Here is a 22,883-nt window from a genome sequence, read left to right on the forward strand (position 1 = left end):
TGGAGAAGAGAAGGTTAAGAGGTGATATGATAGCCCTGTTTAAATATTTGAAGGGATGTCATATTGAGGAGGGAAGAAGCTTGTTTTCTGCTGCCCCAGAGACTAGGACCCGGAGCAATGGATGCAAGCTCCAGGAAAAGAGATTCTACCTCATCATTAGGAGAAACGTTTTGATAGTAAGGGCTGTTTGATGGTGGAACACACTCTTTCCTCGGAGTGTAGTGGAGTCTCCTTCCTTAGAGGTCTTCAAACAGAGGCTGGATGGCCACCTGTTGGGGATGCTTTGACTGAGAGTTCCTGCATGGTTGAAGGGGGTTGGAATCATAGAATCCTATGATTCTAACCCCATTCTGCCATGCAGGAACTCTCCATCAAAGCATCCGCAATCCTTAGGTGGGAGTGACCATGTTCTCCTGGAGTTTGTTATACAGTGGAAGGGAGAAGCCAGGCAAAGTCAGACAGGCATCCTAGACCTTAAGAGAGCGGATTTCAGTGAATGTAGAGAAGTACTGTACTTGGACTGGGTGGCTCTTGGGGTCTCTTCCAACTCTAGGATTCTAGGATTCTCAGCAGCAGCAGCAGCAACAACAACAACAACAACAACAAAGAGGGAGAGCTAGCCTGAAAGCCATCCATCCAGCTATCTGCAGGAGGGGCAAGCAAAGGGGTGCTCTTCCAAGCCAGGGGCTCCTCCTCCTCCTCCCCCAACAGCAGCATCCGCCCTGCCGCCCCCTTCCCCTGGGCTGCTGGCCCTGCTGCAGCCCTCGCTGGCTGGAGCTGTACCTGAAGGCGCCCCTCCGCCTGAGGCCGCGGCTGCAAAAGGGAAGGAGGAGGAGGAGGCAAAGGCAAGGAGGCCAGGCAGGGAAGGAAGGAAGGAGGGCCGGGCCAAGGCCGGCTCAGCCTCCCGGATTGGAAAGCCAGGAGGGAGGAAGGCAGCCAGCCCAGCCCTCTCTCCTCCTCCAGGAGAAGGAGAAGAAGGAAAGGGGGAGAAGTGGGAATGCATGCTTCTTGGTTGTCTTCAGAAGGGAGGATGTTCAAGGGAAAGGGAGGCTCTGGCCCAAGGAAAGGTAAAGACAGCCATAGAAAAATAGAAATCCATGCTTCTTGGTCATGCTCAGCATGGAGGACATTCAAGGGAAAAGGAGGGCTGTGACCCAAGAAAAGGTAAAGACACCCATAGAAATGCAAAGCCATGCTTCTTAGTCATGCTGAGAATGGAGGACAGTTAAGAAGAAGGGAGGACGTGAGCCAAGAAAAGCTCAAAACACTCACAGAAATATAAATGCCTGGCTCTTGGTCCTGCTGGGATTCTGCCTGGACGGAAGGCTGAAACGGAGGACAGGCCCTGGGACAGGCGGGGCACCTCTGGTTATGCTGCATGTCCTCCATTTCATCCTTTTCTCCAAGAGGAAGCATGCATTTGCATTTATAGATGAGTGTTTTTAGCTTTCTCTGGTCGTATCCTACATTTTTCTTGACTGTCCTACATTTTGCAGTGCTTTGTCCTCTTTTGAAATATAGATGAGAAAGTAAACTCATTCAAGGTGTGGTGCTGGAGAAGAGTGCTGGGGGCAGCCCAAAAAGGCAAATGGGTCCTAGAACAGAGCGAGCCTGAAATCTCCTCAGGAACCAAGATGGCCAAATGGAGGTTGTCATACTTTGGCCGCATCATGAGGAGGCACAACTCATTTGAAAAGGCAATAATGCTGGGAAAGGTTGAAGGTAGTAGAAAAGGGAGATGGCTCCATCCCACATGGGCTCAAATCAGGGAGGTCATGGGCCTGAATCAGCAGTGGAAGACAAGGAGATGTCTCATCCACAGGGTCACCATCAGTCTCCAGCACCATATCTCAAATGAGTACCTTTTCTATCTGCTTTCTTCACTCTCCAGCTGTCACATCTGTATATAGTGAAAGAGAATAGAGTGACTGGGACAATTCTAACTTTTGTTCTCAGTTGTATATCTTAACAGTTTAGGATCTTGGCTAGTCCCCTCATAGCTACGCTTTCCATTCCTAGCCTTCTCATTTCTTAGCTGCTGTCTCTGTTCTGATCAATATTTGATCCCAGGTATGAGAATTCTTTTAGTATTACCATTTCTTCATTTTCTAGATTGAATTTGTGTAAGGATCCTGTGGACAGACAAAAGGACAAACAAATGGGGCCTGGAGCAGATCGGTTCAGAACTCTCTCTGGAAGCCAAGATGGCAGAACTGACGCTGTTGTACTTCAGACATATCATGAGAAGGCATGGCTCATTGGGTAAAATAATAATGTTGGGAAAGGTGGAGGAAAGTAGAAAGAGAGGAAGGCCACATGCTAGATGGATGGACTCTATGCAGGAGGTCACAGGTATGAATGTACAGGAACTAAACAGAGCAGTGGAGGATAGGATGGCTTGGAGATGTCACATCCACAGGGTTGCTTGTGGCAGTTAACAACAACAAATGGGACCCATAGCATCTCCTTCTACTCCAACCAGTTGAAGTATGAAAACACATTTAAATAGGAAGGTTTTTGCCTGCCATCAAAAAAGAGAGCAGGCCAACTGAGCTACTACATTACTTAGATCAAGTAACTACGGGGTGAAACAGACTGCCCCAAAAGGGCAGATTGGGATTGCCCCAGAGCTGCAGCAACCACATACCACAGCCTCCATCCGCCCTGATGCTGGCACAAGTAAGAATGGAAAAGATCGCTCCTATTTGCACCAGTAAAAAGCCACCTTACGCAGCCCCGCCACAACCCCAGGGTGGCTTCAGGATGCTCCAGGGGTGTAGAACGTCAAAATGTCATGCCCCCAAGCCACCTGAAAGGTGGCTTTTACAGCCAGTCTGTCCGGCCTCTATATATCATAGATTGGGCTCCACAAATGTGTAACCTCAGCTGTAGATTCAACATGGCTTTTGTAGCTTTATTGCATTTATAGAAATTCAATCTGTAGTACATTTGCACTTTGAATAGAAAAAAAGCCTGTTTTAAAATATATTTGTTTTAATGAATCAGAGAAAAGGGGCAAGGGTTATGGTTTTGGTAATGTACTTGTTATTACAACTAAGAGCAATTATATCTTCATCCATATAGAACATTCTTGCAGGGCATAGTTAAAACTTGCCTCTTAATCTGCACACTAGTCCAGAGTTAAAGTCATGTCAACAGAATGTTTTGCAGTAGCGATCTGTGAACACAGGAAAGCATCTCTTTCATGCCATGGCAGGAAATGTAATCAAGCCAAACATATTGTTCTGTTTCCTCTGAGTCTTAAACTCATTTCTGTGCCAGCTAAGTGCTATAGTCTAAAGTTAAAAATGGCATCAAGGGCCCAAAAGAGAGAGAGTCTTGCAGTCTTCAAATGCAGAGTATGCCATACATTTTCTTACTATTATCTTAATAGTGAACAATGTAGCAGCACTAAAATTGTTTACAGTGGCCCATTACAAACGGGCCTTTTAGTATAGAGTCAGTCCGTACTAGGGTTAGGAAGGTGCGGTGCTTTTGCACCCCCCTAACCCTAGTACGGACTGAGTCCATACAAAATGGCGGTGCCCCATCTACATGGGGGCCACCATGACGACGTCACGACCGCGCCACCTTTATACGGGGTGGCACGGATGTGACGTCGTTGCTCCGCGCCAGGGCGCTTAATGCGCCCTTTGCGTGGAGCAGGAAGGAGCTGCGTTTCGGAGCTCCTTCCTGGTTTGCGCCGCTGGGCGCAGCCTTCACACGGCTGTGCCCAGCGACACAAAGGAGAAAGGGGCCAAGTGGCCCCTTTCTCTTCCCCGCCGCTGCGGGGTGTCCTTGGGGCTTGAAGCCCCAAGGACACCCCTTTCCAGGCTGCGGGGAAGCAGCTTTTTGCCGCTTCCCCGCAGCCTGGAAAGCGGTGGATCGGGGCCTCAGTGGCTGCCGTTCTGGCCACTGAGGCCCTGATACCCCGGGGAAAGGGGCAGGTACAGGCCGCCGCTTTTTGGCGGTCTGTAACGCACCAGTGATTCCCAAAGTGAGCGATGGAAAGATCCACAGCTACCATTAAAATGAACATATTGCCAAAACTTATGTTTCCTTATCAAAACTTACCTATTGTTATTAATGATGGTACTTTTGTAGAATGTAATAAAGAACTCAGCAAATGTGTATGGAGGGGGGAAAAGCAAGGATTAAATGGGATCTGTTAAAAAAAGAATGTGATAAAGAAGGATGTGCTCTACCAGATTTGAAATTATATTGTGTGGGTTATTGTGGGTACAAGATTGGATCAAGCTGGAAAATGCAAACTTACTGAATATAGAAACTTGTAACATTAGATATGAGTGGCATGCCTATGTATGGTATCACAAAGAACTAGTTAACAAGGCTTTCAAGAATCACTTTATTCGTAAAGCATAGCTGAAAATTTGGAAATTACTCAAGGACAGGTTGCTTACCTGTAACAGTATTTCTTCGAGTGGTCATCTGCGAATACATACAAATGGGTTTTACTGCGCCTGCGCAGTGCTGCTCGGAACCTTCTGGAATCACTGGGCAGAGTTAACTCTGCAACATATTGAAACTTTTTGGCGGTAACTCCGCCCACCCGTTATAAGGCCCCTGCCTTCCCGCTCTTTTCCCCAGTTCCGTAATTTTTCCGCCAAGCAGGCGAAGGAAGAGAGCCAATGAGAGCAGGACACTGAGGGGATGGACGGGTGGGATTTGTATGTATTCGCAGATGACCACTCGAAGAAATACTGTTACAGGTAAGCAACCTGTCCTTCTTCTTCGTGGTCTCTGCGAATCATACAAATGGGTTTAGACTGACAAGCTTAGGTATGCGGCGGAGGGAGTGTCCTGAGACCAAAGCTATGGTAAACCAAAGGTAAATTTATTACAACAATAAACACCTTGAACCATAAAAAGAGTCAGTCTTATTGTTTTGCACAAACAACATTGCTAAACCTGAGAAGGGAAGATAAGGTCGTGCAAGACCTATCCCATTGAAATAGTGCAAACCAACATTCACAGAATGGAAACAGAAGGCATTATAAAATAAATGCTGAAACACAACCATCAGTAGTGCAATCAATGCAACCCTGAAACCAACACAGCCCTCCCGAAAGCTGCGTCCCGGATGGCTCTGGTGTCCAACCTATAGTGCTTAATAAAAGTCAGTGGTTGGGACCAGACAGCAGCCTTACAGACATCCTCCAAGGGAATCCCCGACAGGAATGCAGAGGATGCTGACATTGCCCTTGTGGAGTGAGACCGAACCCTGCCAGGGAGAGGCTTGCCTATCAGTTCATAGCAGAGGTGGATGGTACCAGCCACCCATTTGGACAACCTCTGCGCTGACACAGGCAACCCCCTCTTCGGTACCGAGTAGCACTGGAAGAGTCTCTCGGACCGACTGAAGGCAGCAGTTCTGTCCAGGTAGAAGGCTAGTGCCCTCCTGACATCAAGGGAGTGCAGGCGTCGCTCCTCATCCGACGTAGGATTGGATGCGAGAGTGGGCAACACAATGTCCTGGCACATGTGGAAAGCAGACACTACCTTAGGCAGGAAGGTAATGTCCGTACGGAGGACCACCTTGTCCTTGTGGAACCTCAGGAATGGTTGGTCCCTACGTAAAGCACAGAGTTCGCCCGCACGGCGGGCAGAGGTGATGGCCACAAGAAAGGCGGTTTTCCAAGTCAATAGTCTCAAGTCCGCCGTGGCCATTGGTTCAAAAGGCTTGGATTGGAGGGCGGACAATACCGACTCCAAACTCCAAGCCGGCGTAGGTACCGACACAGGAGGATAAAGGTTTGCACAACCCTTCAGGAACCCCTTCACCAGGGGGTCCTTGAAGAAAGAAACCCTCCCCCCGAACTGGTATTTGGCACAGATGGCCGACAGGTAGCATTTGATGGATGTGAGAGACAGCCCTCCATCCAAAAGTGCCATCAGGAACTCCAACACCACTGGAGTGGACACCTGTGCAGGAGATAAGCCCTTCTGGTTCAGGAAGAGGCAAAATCTCCTCCATTTCAGGGCATAGGAGCGCTGGGTGGAAGGTTTCCTCGCAGCCAGGATCACCGCCCTCACCGACTCCGGCAAGGTAGTCAGCACCGAATCCTCCAGGCCACCAGCGGCAGGCTCTCGATGTCGGGGTGGAGAATCTGGCCGTCCTGGATCGAAAGCAGGTCCGGGCGGGGGTCGAGACGGAGGAAGCATCTCTTGGAGAGGTGGAGAAGGGACGCGAACCACGGCTGTCTCGGCCACCACAGGGTGATGAGGATCGCATGCGAGCGGTCCGTAGTCAACTTGGAAACCACTCTGATGATTAGAGGGAACGGAGGGAAGGCGTAGAGGAGCTCTCCCGTCCAGAGGAAAGCGAATGCGTCTCCGAGGGATCCGTCCATTCGCCTCCTGGAGCAGAACTGGGGACAGTGGCTGTTCCAGCTGGTCGCGAAGAGGTCGATTCGGGGGGTTCCCCACCGATCGAAGAGGTCGCTGACCGTCTCGGGATGGAGCCTCCACTCGTGGCACACCGACGGAGATCTGCTGAGGCGGTCTGCCAGCTCGTTGTCTTCCCTGGGGAGGTGAATCGCTTGGAGGAGAACGCGTCTCTGGATGCACCAATCCCAGATGCGGAGTGTGAGTTCGAGCAAGGTCCTGGATCTGGTACCACCTTGCTTGTTGATGTAGTACATCACGGTGGTGTTGTCCGTCCTGAGGAGGACCACTCTCCCCGAGACAGCAAACTCGAATGCCCTCAAAGCCTTCTGCACTGCAAGCATCTCCAGAGCGTTGATGTGGAGGCACTTGTCTTGTGCGGACCACCTGTCTTTGACGACAAGGTCGAGCAGGTGGGCGCCCCATCCCTCCAGGGATGCATCGGTTGTCAGAGTCAGCTGTGCCTGGGGCTGATGGAAGGGCATCCCGGTGCAGACGTTGGAGCTGTCCAACCACCATCTGAGGGAAGCGGCCACAGGTCTCGGTACCGTGAGCCACTTTGAAGGCGGGTCCTCCAACGGAGAGAAGACGGAGAGGAACCAGGCTTGGAGAGGCCGAAGACGAAGTCTTGCCCAAGGGGTGACGAATGTCGTCGACGCCATGTGGCCCAGAGCGACTTGGACATCTCTGGCTCTCACCCTTCTGTGGGAGATGCACGGCCTGAGGGATGCTGTCAGGGCCTGAAACCGGTCCGGAGGGAGGAAAGCTAGGCAGTTGTCGGAGTCGAGGACGGCCCCGATGAACTTGACCCGCCTGGTCGGTGTAAAGTGGGACTTTTCCCTGTTGACAACCAGCCCGAGAGAGTCCAGGAGGCGCAAGGTGAATGAGACTGCCTCCTGTAGCCCGTCTTGGGATTCGGCTGCGAACAGCCAGTCGTCCAAGTAGGGAAAGACCATGAAGCCCTTCTGGTGAAGGTATGCCACCACCGGTGCCATGCACTTTGTGAAGTGGAGCCGTGGCCAAGCCAAAAGGAAGCACGTTGTAGTGGTACGAATCGGGGCCGACAGCGAAGGCGAGGAATCTCCGGTGGGATTGTCGGATCCCGATGTGGAAGTAGGCATCCTTCAGGTCGACGGTCGCGAACCACAGGCCCTGGTGAAGCAGAGGCAGAATGGAAGCCAAGGTTACCATTCAAAAGCGGCGGTAGTCCAGGAACAAGTTCAATTGTCTCAAGTCCAGGATGGGCCTGATGCCCCCATCCGCTTTCGGTACTGTGAAGTACCTGGAGAAAAAGGCCCGAGAACACTGGTCGGGCGGCAAAGGGGAGATTGCCCCTTTCACAAGCAAGGTGCGCACTTCGTCGAGGAGGGTGTCCGAGGGGGGAGTGGACATAAAGGCTCCAGTTGGAGGGAGCTCTTGAAACTCGAGGGCATAACCCCTACGGACGATGTCGAGAACCCACGAGTCCGATGTTACAGAGGCCCAGGTGTTAACAAAGGGCCTCAAGATGTCCAGAAAGAAGAGGGGTGAAGGGGAGACGAAGCGCGCTGCGTCCCCTCAGGCTCTCTTCTTCCCCTGGTCGGTGTCCTGCCGGCGGGACTTGCGGTACCGGGGCAGGAAGTTGCGACGGCCAGAGGAGGAGGAAGACTGCGAGGGGAAGCGCTGTCTCTGAGGGCCCTGCTGCTGGGGCTGTCGGTCCCGGGAAAAGGTCCCCTGTGACTGACCTTGTGGCTGCCACGGGCGCTGACGCTTCCGGAACGGAGAAGCCGGTGCCGAGGACATGCCGTGTTTCTTCGCCGCCGCCTTCATCCTAAACTTGCGGTTTAGGCGGTCGTCGGTCTCGGCGTGGAAGAGGCCGGTTCCGTCGATCGGCATGTCCTCAATGGCAGCTCTGACCGTCGGGTTGAGGTCGGAGGCCCTCAGCCAAGCGTGGCGCCGTAGAGCCATGGAAGCTGACATGGCCCTCCCGGAGCAGTCCACCAGATTCCTGGAAGTGGTGATCAGCCAGCTTCCAATGGAGTGCGCCTCGTCCCTGATCTCCACCAGCTGCCTCTGGATGTCATCTGGGACGTCCGGGACGAGGGGGGAGATCCGTTCCATGAGGGTCTGGATGTAGGCCCCCATGCACGCGGTGTAGTTGGCGGCCTTGACCCCCAGTGCCGACGCCGAGTACGCCTTCTTGGCCAGTCCGTCCACCTTCTTAGCCTCCCGGTCGACAGGAGAAGTGGCCTGCTTCGGGACGAAGCTGTGCTGGGCTCCCTCAACGATGGCAGAGTTCGGCCGAGGGTGTTCGGCCAACCAAGGGCAACTCGCCGGGGCAACCCTATATAGCGACTCCACCTTGCGGGAGGGTGCCGATAGGGCGGCCGGGGAGTCCCAGGACCTCTTCACGATGGTCTGAAGCGAGGGAAGGAGAGGCAGACACGGCGGAGTGGGGACTCGTCCATGCACCTGACGCTCAACCGGGTCCTCAGCGTCGTCGACTGCGGATGCGAGTTCGATGTCGAGAGCCCTCGCCATCCTGACCACGTGCTCCGTGAAGGACCTGACATCGTCCGACGGAGAAGACGGCTCCGGGTTGTGCATCCTCTGAGGGGAGGCCGAGCCTGAGAGGACATCCTCGTCCGAGGGTGCCTCCGAGGGTAGCAGTGGCTCGTCTTCGGAATCCAGGTCGGAAGAGAGAGGATCAGTCACTCTGACCTGGGATCTCGGACGGGCTGGAGCGAAGTCGACTGAAGACCGGGAGCGTCTACGGGGTGGAGATAGCGACCTCTCACGTCTGCGGGGTGGAGACGGCGACCTCTCGTAGACCGACACGGTCGGTACCGATGCGGGCGGGTTAGACTGGTCTGCAGGAGGGGGGTTCAATTTGGTGAACTCCCTCAAGGCTCTGTCCTCCGGGACCGACATGTAGTAGCGGCGCGACTGCATGTCGTAGAAGAGGTCCGGGAAATCTTGCCCGCGAGGCAAGTCGTCCTCATCTTCAGTTGCCGGGTGGGATGGCGACCGATGCTCGAGGGAGCGAGGAGGCGCTGTGTCATCCGTCCCGTGGATAAAATCCACGGTCGGAGGAGGCAGAGGCGTGACCGGTACCGGGGTCCCTTGGTCCAGCGGCGTCGGTCCCTGGTCGCGGGGAGCTGATGAAGCGGAGGCGCGAGCCTGTTTGGAGGGGGAGCACTTCTTCTCCTTCGGTCCCGGTAGGTCGGTGGTGGTCCGATCCTTGGAGGACTTTGCCTTTTTAGGGGCAGGATCACGACCAGACTCATCGTGGCGTCTCTTCTTCCCATGCTTGGAGGACTCGTCGGATGGGAAGAACGGATTGTCCGGGAGGTCCAGGATGACAGCAGCCGCTGTCGACGACGAAGGCCTCGGTGATCTCGACCCTTGTACCGGCTCGGTCTGCTCCTTAGGTGTCGCATGGCGCGATGCCTTGGACGCCTTGGAGGACGAAGGCGAGGGCAAATGGACCTTCAGCTCAGTAGCCTCCTCCGAACGGGAACCCTCCAATCCCTTCTTCAGTTTGGAGGCCCGTTCGGTACCCTCAGTCCCCGATGACTTATGGGGGCGCTTGGAGGGTCTGTCGGTGGCGCTGGGCGGTTTGGAGCCACGGGCCACATCGGCGGTGGTGGAAGGGGTCCCGGCCGGGACACACACCACACTCGAGACGGCAACTCTCCCCGATCCCACGCTGGAGACACTTGCCCGGGACGATGAAGCGGGGGGCGCCAAAGGCGGGACAGAAGAGGACCGCGAACCTCCCTCCTGCACTTTCCCCAGGGCGATTGCCGACGTGAGCCGGGACTCACGGTTCTTACGAGCCTGAGTGGAGAGGGCTCCGCAGAGCGTGCAGGCCTTGGGATTATGGTTTGGTCCAAGGCACAACAGGCAGGAGGAGTGCGGGTCCTGAACGGGCACCTTGCCCTTGCAGATGTCGCACTTTTTGAAAGGCGCCGGCATTTCCAAATCGTCAAGCCGAAGGGAAATCCGAAAAACGAAGTCAGCAGTCCAAAGGTCCGAAGTTACCAGGGGCGGGAGACAAAGAATGGTCAAGATACAGTCCGAGTTCAAAAACGAAAGTGATTCCAGCAAGCGAAGCAAGCGAAAGTTCCTTGAAGCAGCTAGCGCGGCGGAAAAAAGGAACTGGGGAAAAGAGCGGGAAGGCAGGGGCCTTATAACGGGTGGGCGGAGTTACCGCCAAAAAGTTTCAATATGTTGCAGAGTTAACTCTGCCCAGTGATTCCAGAAGGTTCCGAGCAGCACTGCGCAGGCGCAGTAAAACCCATTTGTATGATTCGCAGAGACCACGAAGAAGAAAGAAAGTTTTTATGTAAAAATACCATCATGGGTTTCCTCTCAAGAGGCATTCTTTGGTAGGTGGTAAGAAAAACAGAACTGGATAAGATATAAAGACTTCATAAAGGTAAATGAGAATGGAGAGAATAAATAAGATCCAAAGAAGAATTAGAATTAATTGGGGGAAATGCAATGGTTTGGATATTTGCAAATTAAATGTAAGTTTAAAGAAGATTTGTTTTCAGTTGGATTTGAGGATAAATAAAACAAATCAGATAAAATAATATGGGACACAGGTAAAGGAAAAATTTCAGGTATATAAGCTGCTACTTTTGAGAGAACTCGAATATGTTACGTCAAATATGATAAGTTGGGCCCAGGAAATAGGTCATTCTATATCCATAGATAACTGGGGAAATGTCTGGGAGAAAAAACAAATTTATGGTGCCTCAAGACCTTAAAGATAATCATTTAAAGATAATGAACAGATGGTACTATACTCCGGTAAGATTAGCAAGAATATACAAACTAGGCGAAGAGAAATGTTGGAAATGTCTGAAGGAAAAAGGGTCATATTATCATGTATGGTGGTTGTGTTCTAAACTAAAACAATTTTGGCATATGATACACAGGATATTGCAAGAAATATTCAAAATAAAATTTCCAGAGGTACCAGAGTTATATTTACTAAACATGACTTCCTTTTTAAGATTAGAAGCAGAAAAAAATATTGGAGAGTGGTATTATATACTATAATGGCAGCTAGATTATTGTTAGCTAAAAATTGGAAAATGAAAGAAATACCGAATATAGAAGATAGGCTACATAAAATTTGGGAATTAAGAGACATGGGGAAAATAACAGTATTAATACATAACAAGATAAAAGGAAGGGAATGGGAACCTTTAGAGGATTATGTGAGTAAAAAATGGAATATTAACATATAATGTTATACTACTATATAATATTATATAATAAAATATAAAAGACAAGTGATAGAACAAGATGTATCTTCCGGGCAAGATACAAGGTGTTGGTGGTCCTGACTTCTTGTCGGAGTGCCTTCTCCCATATAATCCACCCCACACTTCCACTGGGAATAATCTGCTCCAACCTAAGAGGACTAGACTTTCAGCAGTGACCCAGAGATCCTTTTCATCAGCCGCCCCTAGACACTGTAACAGCCTGCCGGACGAGATCCGTCAGATTACCACCTTGGATACCTTCAAGAAGGCTATTAAGACAGATCTCTTCCGGCAGGCCTTTCCAGACTAGAATACCCTTGCTGACCTGCCTTCCCCCTCTCTCCCTTCATCCTCCCTCTTTTATCTTTTACCCTACCCAGACTCCACTGAAATTTTTTATCTCATTTTAGTGTATCATATACTAATGTTTTAACTCATATTTCAGTTTAATCTCTTTTTAGGACTTGATTATGTTTTTATGTGAGGGTGCATGGTGGGGGATTTTGGAATTTTTAATCTATCTCTTTTAATTGTACCATATTTTACTGATGTAATCCGCTTGGATTCCCTGAGATTAAGCAGAATATATATATATATATATATATATATATATATATATATATATTATTATTATTATTATTATTATTATCAAGAAAGTCTAAGGTAAGAAAATAGTAAAATAAATACATAGTCAGAAAATACATAAATATATGAAGAGTAAACGTAATAGGAAAAGTATATACAAATATATATTGGGTTGAGCTTTAAAATGATAAAAGTGATTGTAAGGGAGTTACAAAACATATGTATCTTCTATTTATAACTGTGATGGGAAAGCCAGTTATTAATTGTAAAATAGAGAAAATCTATAATATGAAATGTATGGATGTTTGTATAATTGACAACTTATTTTTTAAATTTCAATAAAGGAAGTGATACTTTGAAGAAAAAAATAAAATCACTGCTGATCGCTTTGTGTGATGGTGTCTCCTGCTCATGCAAAATCACTCCTTAGCTTCATCATTTGCTAGTACTGGCAGCAACTGTTGGACAACCTGCAAGGCTTGGGTGCAGGGCATTGCTCCTGTGGCTTGGAGCAGTGTCAATTTGGGAGAGACTGACTGACTGGAGCAAGGAGTTGGAGCACATGGCAGTGGAGAAGCAGTGGCAAGAAGGATCATTCAGATCTAGGACTCTGCTTAAGGCTTGTGAGCTTTGCCAGGACTTGGCTGGTAGGTTGGAGCTGCGCTGCTACTCCCACTTTCTTTCATCGGACAGGCTGAGAAGAGGCAGCAGAAGAAACCAGATTGGGGTGGGGACAAATACTTGAATCTCTGTGGGCAAGATATGTCTCTGTGGAAGGAAGGGGAGGAGAATCAGATCAGTTCTAGAAAACAGTCCTTCACCTTGGAGCAGGTCCTGTAGTTAAAATCTCTCCCTTTCCCCGTCCATGCCAGTCTCCAGTCCAGAGCATGTGGCCTCTGTAAACCTCCTACATACACATCGGCTGTGCCACTCTGACCTGATGAATAAGTATTGAACCAGTGTATTACAGTAGCTGGAGTGTTTCACTCCCATATGGGAGACTCAGGTTCCTATACATACTCTGTCATCATATTCTTAGCAATAGCTAGGGCCTCTGACAAGAGATTGCCTTCTTCTAAAAGTTCACTTTGAATTCTCTCGGGAGAAAAAGTAGATACATATTTAACAAACAGAGCTATATACTGTAAACTGGTATGATGTTGTTGTGTGCCTTCAAGTCATATCTGATTTATGGCGACCCTAAGGCAATCCTGCCACTGTTTTCTTGACCAGATTTGTTCAGAGGTGGTTTGCCATTGCCTTCACTTGAGGCTGAGAATGTGTGCTTTGCCCAAAGTCACCCAGTGGGTTTTATAATCAAGTTGGGAATCGAACCCTGATCTCCAGAGCTGTAATCCAACATTTAAGCCATTATAGCATGCTGGCTCTACTTCAAAGTCAATTCAGACACAATCTATTCCTCAAGTTATTCTGAGGGCCGAAACAGACCGGTGACATGATGCTGCCCCTGGAAGAGTCGGGTGGGCACTGCTTCAACCAGCCCCAATCCAGCCAGTCTCCACTCCAAAAAAGGAGTGGGAAAAAATCTGCTCCTATTTGGGGTGGAAAAAAGCCACCCCTTTGCTGCTTGAGGCAGCTTTTTATTATTATTATTAACCTTTATTTATAAAGCACTGTATATTTATGTGCTGTAAATTTTTGCCGGCTCTGGGGCGAGTGATGTCTAAATGCCATGCCTCGAAGCTGAACTGAAGCTGGGCGGAGTGTAATCACCAGTGCAACTTCTGTCTGGCTTGGGGGCATGGCATATCTAAATGCCACATCCCCAAGCTGACGCAGAGCCAGACTTCAGGTCCATCTGTTTTGCTCCTGAATTTGCTTTTTAGCTCATTTGACAGCAAGCCTTAACGATGATCAATCTCAGATCAAGAGCAAGCATTACACACAATCTGAGGATTTTTTTGCCTCTGCTTTGTTTCCAGTTACCAACATCAACCATCAGAGTGCATGTTTACGTTTAAGAAAACACTAAAACATTAACTCAAATATTTTACTCAGACCAAAATTTAAACAGGCTTAAACTATTTACATAGACAGGTTAATATCTGTAACATATTAACATACATAGTTTATAGTAATGCACAGGGATTTTTAATATAAAAAATTTAAAATTTCTTAAAGAACAAGAGGGCAAAAGTTGTTAACACCGTTGCAGTGAAGATTTACCTTACACACATGCACCATTTTTACGTATTTGCTAAAGATCAAATATTACTCCCATTGGACAACAGACAGGGCTTAACTTCACTGTTTCTGATTTAAATGTTCTGAAAAACTAAGAATCCCATTTGTGCTCATTTCTATAGCTTTTATGCAATGCCACCCCAAACACCTGTATTCTACAAAGGAATCCCTGTTTTCTTGCCCTTTTGTTTTTTACATTAACAGTATGAAGACTGCTTCCCATCTGATGAGGCAATTATTTCCATTCCCTAATTTCCGTGAACAGTTACAAATTGGGGGGGGGGGGGGGGGGGCAGATGCACAGAAGTGACCAGACTGCTCACACAAAATAAGAAGAGTCCTGAGAAAAGAAATTGTACAGCACCATCTAGTACTTTCAAAAATTGGCCAGTAATTTAAAGACACTAAAAACATAAATTTCAGAAATAGTACATGCTAATATCATCTCTGATTATCAGAAATTAGAAAAATGATGAAGGGCTGCAAAGGAACTGGGCAGTCAAACTGCCTACATTTTATAGCAAAGCATGGCCCATAGTCTAGTCAAATTCTAACAAACACTTGGGTTTAAAACCAGTGAAAAAGCTGTGTGGATGAAAGTGTGTAGGTGTGTTGAGTTAAAAGCTGCAAAATTATTCAAATGTGTCATGCTTTTTGTTCTGAATAGTGGACATAAAAGTTCTAGTTACACACTGTGGCTAGAATCCCATTGGTTAATCCCAATTAGAATAGACTCACTGAATCAACTATTGAATGGTGAGTCATCACATACATAAGTCTAGTTGATTCAGTGGGCCTCCTCTTGACAAGACTGACTAAAATTTAGACCTCTTTTCTGTTCAAAAGCAGAAAATGTTTGGTTTGAATAAATGTTATATAATTAAAATTAAGGTACTGCACATTCCTTTGGGAGAAAAGTCCAGCTGTATTCAGATTTGAACTTTATATTGGTTTAACAACATATTCACTAATGTAGTGTCTTCTTGGTAGAAAAGCAATGAATTCTATTGTCAGCAATCACTGTTTACTCCTGCTTTACATCACTGTTTAAAGGTAATGTAAATTTATTCTTGAACTGAAGAACTGTTCTCTTAAAAGTACACAGGAATTTAGTATATTTTTTTCCAGGAAGATGCTAGATGGGGGAGAATGTAAAGATTTCATTTATTATTCACCACTTGTCTGTCATATGGTGCTCCTCTATATGCACTTTAGAATGTATGTGGGAGATTTCTGTATTAAGAGCTTCACCAAGTCAAAATCCTCTGTGCATAAAAAACTAGCACATCAGGGAGAATCCAGTCACAAGGAGCCTGTTAGAAACCTTCTCCCTGACTTTCTCTGGTAGGGATATTTTTGAAAAAGATAGTAACCAACCATATTACTCTCTTTGTGAAACAGTAGGGTTTTCTTGCGTCCACTGACTTCTAACCCATTATAGGTAAATGGATGATACAAATATTCACTTCATAAAATAAAAACTTGATTTCTATACACCTTAAATTAAGAAATTAGTTCAGCAAAAGTGTATTTCATGTACGAATACAGAAGAATTTACAGTGAATTAGCTATCGTGTCAAATGGTAAATTCCTTCAACTAGATTTTGGAAGTGCATATATGTATCTGCAACTTTGGATTTCAATGCATGTAACAAAACTTCCATATCTGAATTTTTTAAAAAATATTGAAAAGATAGGGCATCACAGCCACAATGTCCTCATAATGAACATGTATAAATAGGCTGAAGTTAAAGAAAGGGTCTTTACAACCACGTAAAAGTTTGGCAAGAAACAATAAAATGAACATGTTCCTTTTGTGAATGTGACAGATATCAGTGAATTTTTTGACTTGCTCAGAATAAAAAGCTGGTAAGGCAACTTAAGGTGCTATTTCTCACTTACGTTCTGGCAAATCCTTTTTAACAAGCATTTTCAAACTACTTGATGGTATCTTGAACATATTTATTCACTTCTGAAAATAAAGTGCATACATACACTAAAGGAAAGAATCAGTTAATGGCAGGAATGCTGAGCAACATTTCTGGAACACTCCTCCCCTTGGCTGCTGTATAATCTATTTCACTAAAGTTAAAAGCCACTGAAACTGCAAGGTAGCCCACATTCAAGTGGAAGTGTATTGCGTTTTAGGAATACAGCCAAAACATTTTTTAAAACCCCACAGAATACTAGAATTGTACCTACTGAACAGGAATTTGGTTGCTATTAAAATGTAAACCACTCTGCACTGTTGGGAGCAAAGGCAATTGTCTGGCATTGTGGGCAGCAGAACAGCTGTCTGGTTAGGGCACCAGAATATATATACAAATACAGATATTTAAATTTCATAAAGGCACCCAACCCTTCCATTTCAGATTGCAAATGAATACTATCTGTATGCATCTTTCACAAAATTAGTATTTTCCTCTTTGAAACATTCTATTTGATAGAAAAGGTCAGCAGAACAATCAGGTAATTGTCACAGAATTATTACGGGGAGTGAACAGTTGCAGTCAAAGTCTTCTGCTGCTGGAAGATCTGTCAAACACTACTATATAGATACAAGACAGTCTGCCTGCCTTTTAAATTATCATTGAAGTATAGATATAAAATTTTAAATATTAACAAATAATTTAAAGGTTCACAGTTCGCCATCATGAAATCAAAACGGTTCCTGCGAACATATGAACTCTACAATTAAAATTTTATATCACTCTATTGTACAAATTTTTACAAGGTAATTGCATTTATACACTTCTATAGTTTAATGCAACATTGATTTCAACTTGCAGCTTTAGAATTAACTGTGTCTTTGTTTCAGAAGTTCATCAATCTGAGTCTTGTACATGTTTTTTACATCTTCAAGGTCCAACCTCAGTTCTTCTGCTTCTTCTGCTTTCTCACCATACATCTGGAGAATAGTATTGTATCTCTGATCCAAATCCTGGGAAAAGATAGTTTAATAACTTGTTTTTGCCATTTCCAACAATATCCTAACACATTTCTGCTGGAAGTACATGAGCGGGTGGTATTCAAGAGATCACCATATATGCTAACAGCAATATACACTAGGTTTAACAGCTATATATGTATATAAGCAAGAGTGAAGGAATCAATAAGCTTAGGGAAACTATAAAATTTACAGAAGTCAAAAGGTAAAGGTAAAAATCTTGACAAAATTGTCTAGTCGTGTCTAACTGTAGGAGGCGATGCCCATCCCCGCTACTAAGCCGAGGGAGCCAGCATTGTCAAAGATGACTTCTTGGTCATGTGACCAGCATGACTAAATGCCAAGGCACACAGAACGCTGTCCCCAATGGTGTCGTGTCCATGTGGCCACATTGCCATCAAGGACAGCCCATTGTCCCCAATGGCGGCATGTGCACGCGGCAGCACCGCTATTAAAGACAACAGGACTTCAGGTAAGTCTCTGTTGTCCCCAGTGGTGGCGCATGCATGCAGCCACCCCATCATTAGGGACAACAGGACTTCAGGTGAACTCAGGTTATTCCTAATAGTGGCACAGCCATGTGCACACAACACCACTAAGGACAATGTGGTGTGGCCACATGCATGTGCCACCACTGGGGATAACACCGGCTGCCCCTAATGGTTCTTCCACTGGCAAAAGAAAACTTTTATTCAATCACTTTATATCTTGCCTATTTCCTAAGAGTGAGACTTGCAGAATAAAAAGAAATAAATTTATTGGCACCAAAGATAAACAAAATGATACAATAGAAAACAAGTAAAAGAAATACAGGTTAAACCCCATATAGCTAAAAACAAAAAGATTTAAAAATATTAAATTATCCATAGAATTAAAACCATATAAACATTGGGTTTTTGTGGGTTTTTCGGGCTATGTGGCCATGTTCTAGAAAGTTTTCTTCCTGATGTTTAGCCAGCATCTGTGGCTGGCATCTTCAGAGAATGCTTTGCCTGGAAAAAGTTGGGTGTATATATACTGTGTGAGCCTGGGAATGCAGGAGTGATTTGCATGTGTATTGTTTTGTGCTGATGGCCAGCCTCAGGCTGGGAGGCTAATACAAAAGAGGATTAATGTCTGCTAATTGGTGATCATTATCCGCTGGGAAAACCCCTGACTCTGAATGGTTTCCCATTTGCATTTGCTCAGTTCTTATTCTGCTATTCCTCGGGACTGGTAGCCAAATGTTATTCACTTTAAGGGTTTCTTCTTTCCGGCTGAAATTATTAACTTCACATATAAACATTAATTTAAACCCATAATTTAAAAACAGTACAGCACTAAAACAGAAAACCAATTATATAAAACAATCAGTTCCAAAATGCCTGCTGAATTGGGAAGATCTTCAACCAAATAGTGAAAGGACAGTGAGGAGCCTTCATTGAAAGAGAGTTCTAGAGTATGGGAGCAGCCACAGAGAGGGCCCTGTTCCTTGTCCCCACCAAACATGCCTGGATTTGTAATAAGATTTAGAGAAGGGCCTCCCCTGAAATGTTTTTAGATACATCCATGCTGTATAAGGCTTTATAAGTCATCACCATCACTTTGAACTGTGTCTGAAAATGGACCAGCAGTCAGTGGTTTTGTAACAAATGAGCTATAGGCTCCTAGTAATAAGCATACATTAATGATCTGGCCATTTCTTTGAATCAACTGAAATTTTTGAAAATTCTCCAAAGGCAGCCCCACTTAAGAGCACACACTAGTAATCCATGCAGGATGTACCTAAGGCATGTGTCAGCGTGGGCAACTAAGACATCCCAAGAAACAATTGCAATTGGCACACTATTTTAATTGTGCAGATATACTCCCAGCCACTGCCAAGATGTGAACATTCAGGTTTGTGGCTAAGTCTAGTATGGCCAAGCTGAGAACCTGCGTCTTCAGGGGCAGTGTAACTCCAACCAGCACAGACTGAAAATGTACTGCCTGATTTGCTTTTTGACTGACCAGGAATACTTTGTCTTTTCTGGATTAAGTCCCCCCCCCCCCTTTTGCCTTTATCCATTCCATTACTATCAACAGGCCCCAGTTTAGAACTAAACCAGCTTCTCTGATTGAGGTGGAAAGGAAAAATAGAGTTGGGTGTCAGCAGCATACTGATGACACCATAGTAGAACACTCTGGACAATCTCAAGTGGTTTCATGCATATATTAAATAGCATGCACGACAAACTGAACCCTGTGGGATCAGCAAAACTCTATTTTTAAACTTTTTGCTTCCCTGGCCAAGATTAAGTGTGTAGCCTATGACTTTGCCATAGTCTGAGAAAATAGATAGTCTTTTTAGGATTGTAAATTTAGGCCCCATACAGACTGCCAAAATAAAGCTGCTTCAGGTCACTTTGGAGGTATGCTGTTTAAATGATGCATGCATCCTAAGAGTCTGGAATCTGTGCCAAAGCTGTGCTCCAGTCCTTAGGACTGGATTGTGGCTTTGGCGTGGCTTCTGGCCTCTTAGGACTCATGCAGCATTTGAACAGCATACTTCCAGAGTGACCCGAAGCAGCTTTATTTTGGCCTGTCTGTATGGGACCTTAGCTTTTTGATCTACTTCCAAAGGAAAACTTTTAAGTACAGAACAGGGAAACAAGTATACAAACTGCAGATTTTATTTCAATTTTATCCTTCATTTTAGAACTGCATACCCTTAGTTGTACACGTAGTTTGGGTATCTCCTTTACTTTTTCTTCTAAGTCATCATTTTGATTTGTTAATTTTACCAGCTCTTCTGACATTATGGACCGAGTTCTTTCAAGGTTTCCAATCTCCAGCTACAATAAGAAATATCTGACAGTTAGAGTTTGAAGTAACTAATTTTTGTTTTTCATTCCAAGCAGGAGTTTTGACCTTCCAGGCTTTAATTCTATATTACAGTAGTAGTATTCAGTTATAAAAGATACAAGAGTACAGCAGTTCTTAGGCAGCAAAACCAATATAGTATCCTCTTAAAAGTAGAAGTATAGTCTACAGAATACAGAAACATAGCCATGACCGTCTGGAATATTAGTATGCAAAGGGATCTTGTAGCACCTTTGAGACAAACTGAGTGAAAAAAGTTGTAGCATAAGCTTTCATAGACTTGGACTACTCCCTCAGATGCAGAGAATGAAGTGTTGACTAGGAAGGACCTTAATCATCAGACTGTATGCATAGCCATAGAAATGCAAAACTTGTGGATATGGTGATAAGGTGACAAATTTAATTTTTACTACAGTCATTGAACATCAAAGGCAGGAAGAAATATGTGGTCTGGCTATAAGATTGGTGAAGGGAGTTTTGCAATGTGTTGTCTGTACACTGTGAACCAGAAAGCAGATGTGGTAAACTAGGGGTGTTAATCAGGGTTATAACATGTAATGTGGCAGGAAGCCATTGTTTGCGTTCAACCCATTGTTGATGGATTGGAGTTTATGGATATATTCTAATTCAGCTGTTTCTCTTTCCAATTTTCTTGGGTAGGTTTTTTGTTCCTGCTAAGATCCAAGATGGAATGATCAGGAAGACTGAAGTGTTCCGCAAATGGTTTTTGTGTATTCCCATTCCTAATATCGGATTTGTGTCAGTTTATCCTCTGCTGCAGAGGCTGGCCTGTTTTCCCCAATGTAGAGTGCTGAAGGGCAGGATGGCATATATCTATTAGATGATGAGATAGTGACATTTGCTCTAATATTGTGAGATTTGTGTGATTGGGTCATCTGATAACATTTCCCGAGTAGATGTGTTGACAGAGTTGGCATCTAGGCTTGTGGCAAAGTCTCCCCATCTGTGTTGTGCATCCTCCTGTAAACAAGTAACTGTTTGAGACTGGGAGGCAGACTGCAGGCATGTAAAGGCCTGCCACCAAAATAATAATAATAATATGACTTTGAGAAGGCAAAGTTATTATCCAAAACAGATTGTAGTTCAGTGATTATATGACTGAGTGGTCTCAACTGCAAGCTGTACGTGACCCCTAATGTGGTTCTGTAATTTCCTCATGGAGCTGACTCACTCAAGGCATCCCACCTGTAAATAGGGAGGCAAGGATAGAAGCAGTAATATGTAAAACCCTCTACTCATTTCTGGATTAATATCAGAGGACTCTTAATACCAGAAGGGAATTACTGGTTGTTACTGCCAATTTTTGGTAATCACCAGAAACACTTTGAAAACTGTTATTGTGAAGTTTTACCTTGACTGATGCAGAGACCCATTTTAATGCACCACTGGTTTTCTGGACTGCCTTTTCTCAAGAACAAAAGCAGCCTAAACTTCCTACAGACCATTTTTGAACAGAAACACTGGAGACTGCTTGTCCTAAATGTACAGACTGAGAAGATATCATGGGGTATAAGCAACATAGCGTTCCAACTCTGTGTATCAATCCAGCTCTTCTGTATATATATATATATATATTCTGTGTATCAACCCTAAATGACTTCATTTAGGGTTTCATAAAAATATCTATGAGGTCCATATCTCAATGTACTTTTAAAAGCTAATTTTCCTGATTGGTAAGCAGAAGGAAAAGTTTAAACATCAGCTAACATGGTCAGGGCATGGAATCTTACAATCAGATTTATACATTCAGAAATTGTTGGAAAAATAACAGTGTTGAGCCATTTCTTGTGGTGTTTTGAGTTTAAGCAAGGCTAAACAAAAAGGAAGGGACTGATTTTGCTACTGTCATGTGATGGGTTTTTAAAATATTCCATGTTGATAGGTAGTGGTACTGAATAGATAAATGCTTAAACATTTGCGAACTGTTGGGTTTATCAGTAAAAATCCAACTATTTATTTAATGCTAGTGAGACTGAATGCTAAGGAATGCTAATGCAAACTCACATGCACATATAAGCTGGGAATCACATTTCCTCCTCTATGATTGTAAGAGCTGTTCAACAGTGCAAGAGAGGCTGGTACACTCTTGTTTGCAGGTCTTTAAATAGAGATTTGATGACCATCTTTCAAAATTGCTTTAGTTGTGTTCTTGCACAGCAGACAATTGGACCAGAGGTCTCTTGCTGTACCTTTTAACTCTATAATTCTATGAGTAGAAATGAAGCCTCTGTACAGAGTGGGGATGGAGCATAATGTGCCAACCTGAAAGATCTCTGCCCCCAGATAATGGCTGACTGACGGTGTCATATATTACCATTAACCATGTAGCTTGGTTTTGTCCCATGAGCCTTATTTTTGATCCCTGCCTGATATATGGTAGTGACAGTGACCTTGGGAATGATGCAATGCACCAATCTGTCAGGCTAGGTTTATTTAGATCACAGACAACTATTCTGCAATTAGTATGGCTGTTTTATGAACGATTCACTTGGATGATGTACCAGAAACATATGTTCCCAATGAGGAGTGATCTTGCTTTCTGAATTTCAATACAGCATGGATATTACAGATATTATATTATTTTAAAAAGTAACACTGGCACATACAGGCTAATGGCAGAT

The 22,883-nt window shown here is 45.4% G+C and overlaps 2 protein-coding genes across 2 annotated transcripts in view; both read right to left on the reverse strand.

Moving 5' to 3' along the window:
* The window catches only part of EOGT (EGF domain specific O-linked N-acetylglucosamine transferase), a 32,609-nt gene extending 31,807 nt beyond the window's left edge, over positions 1–802 (reverse strand). The window contains exon 1 of the mRNA XM_089519291.1: positions 784–802. The gene's annotated coding sequence lies outside the window, so the exon portion shown is untranslated. The remainder of the gene's footprint in view (positions 1–783) is intronic.
* Positions 803–14,257: 13,455 nt separating this feature from the next.
* Positions 14,258–22,883, reverse strand: part of TMF1 (TATA element modulatory factor 1) — a 34,746-nt gene continuing 26,120 nt past the window's right edge. The window contains exons 16-17 of the mRNA XM_089519306.1: positions 20,088–20,213; positions 14,258–17,394 (exon numbers count right to left, since the gene is read on the reverse strand). Of these exons, the coding sequence (XP_089375432.1) occupies positions 17,251–17,394; positions 20,088–20,213 (270 nt within the window). The 3' untranslated portion in view covers positions 14,258–17,250. The remainder of the gene's footprint in view (positions 17,395–20,087; positions 20,214–22,883) is intronic.

The sequence above is a fragment of the Sceloporus occidentalis genome, unplaced genomic scaffold (genome assembly GCF_023333645.1).
Source record: "Sceloporus occidentalis isolate IW3139 unplaced genomic scaffold, rSceOcc1.0.p SCAF_1, whole genome shotgun sequence".
Classification (NCBI taxonomy): domain Eukaryota; kingdom Metazoa; phylum Chordata; class Lepidosauria; order Squamata; family Phrynosomatidae; genus Sceloporus; species Sceloporus occidentalis.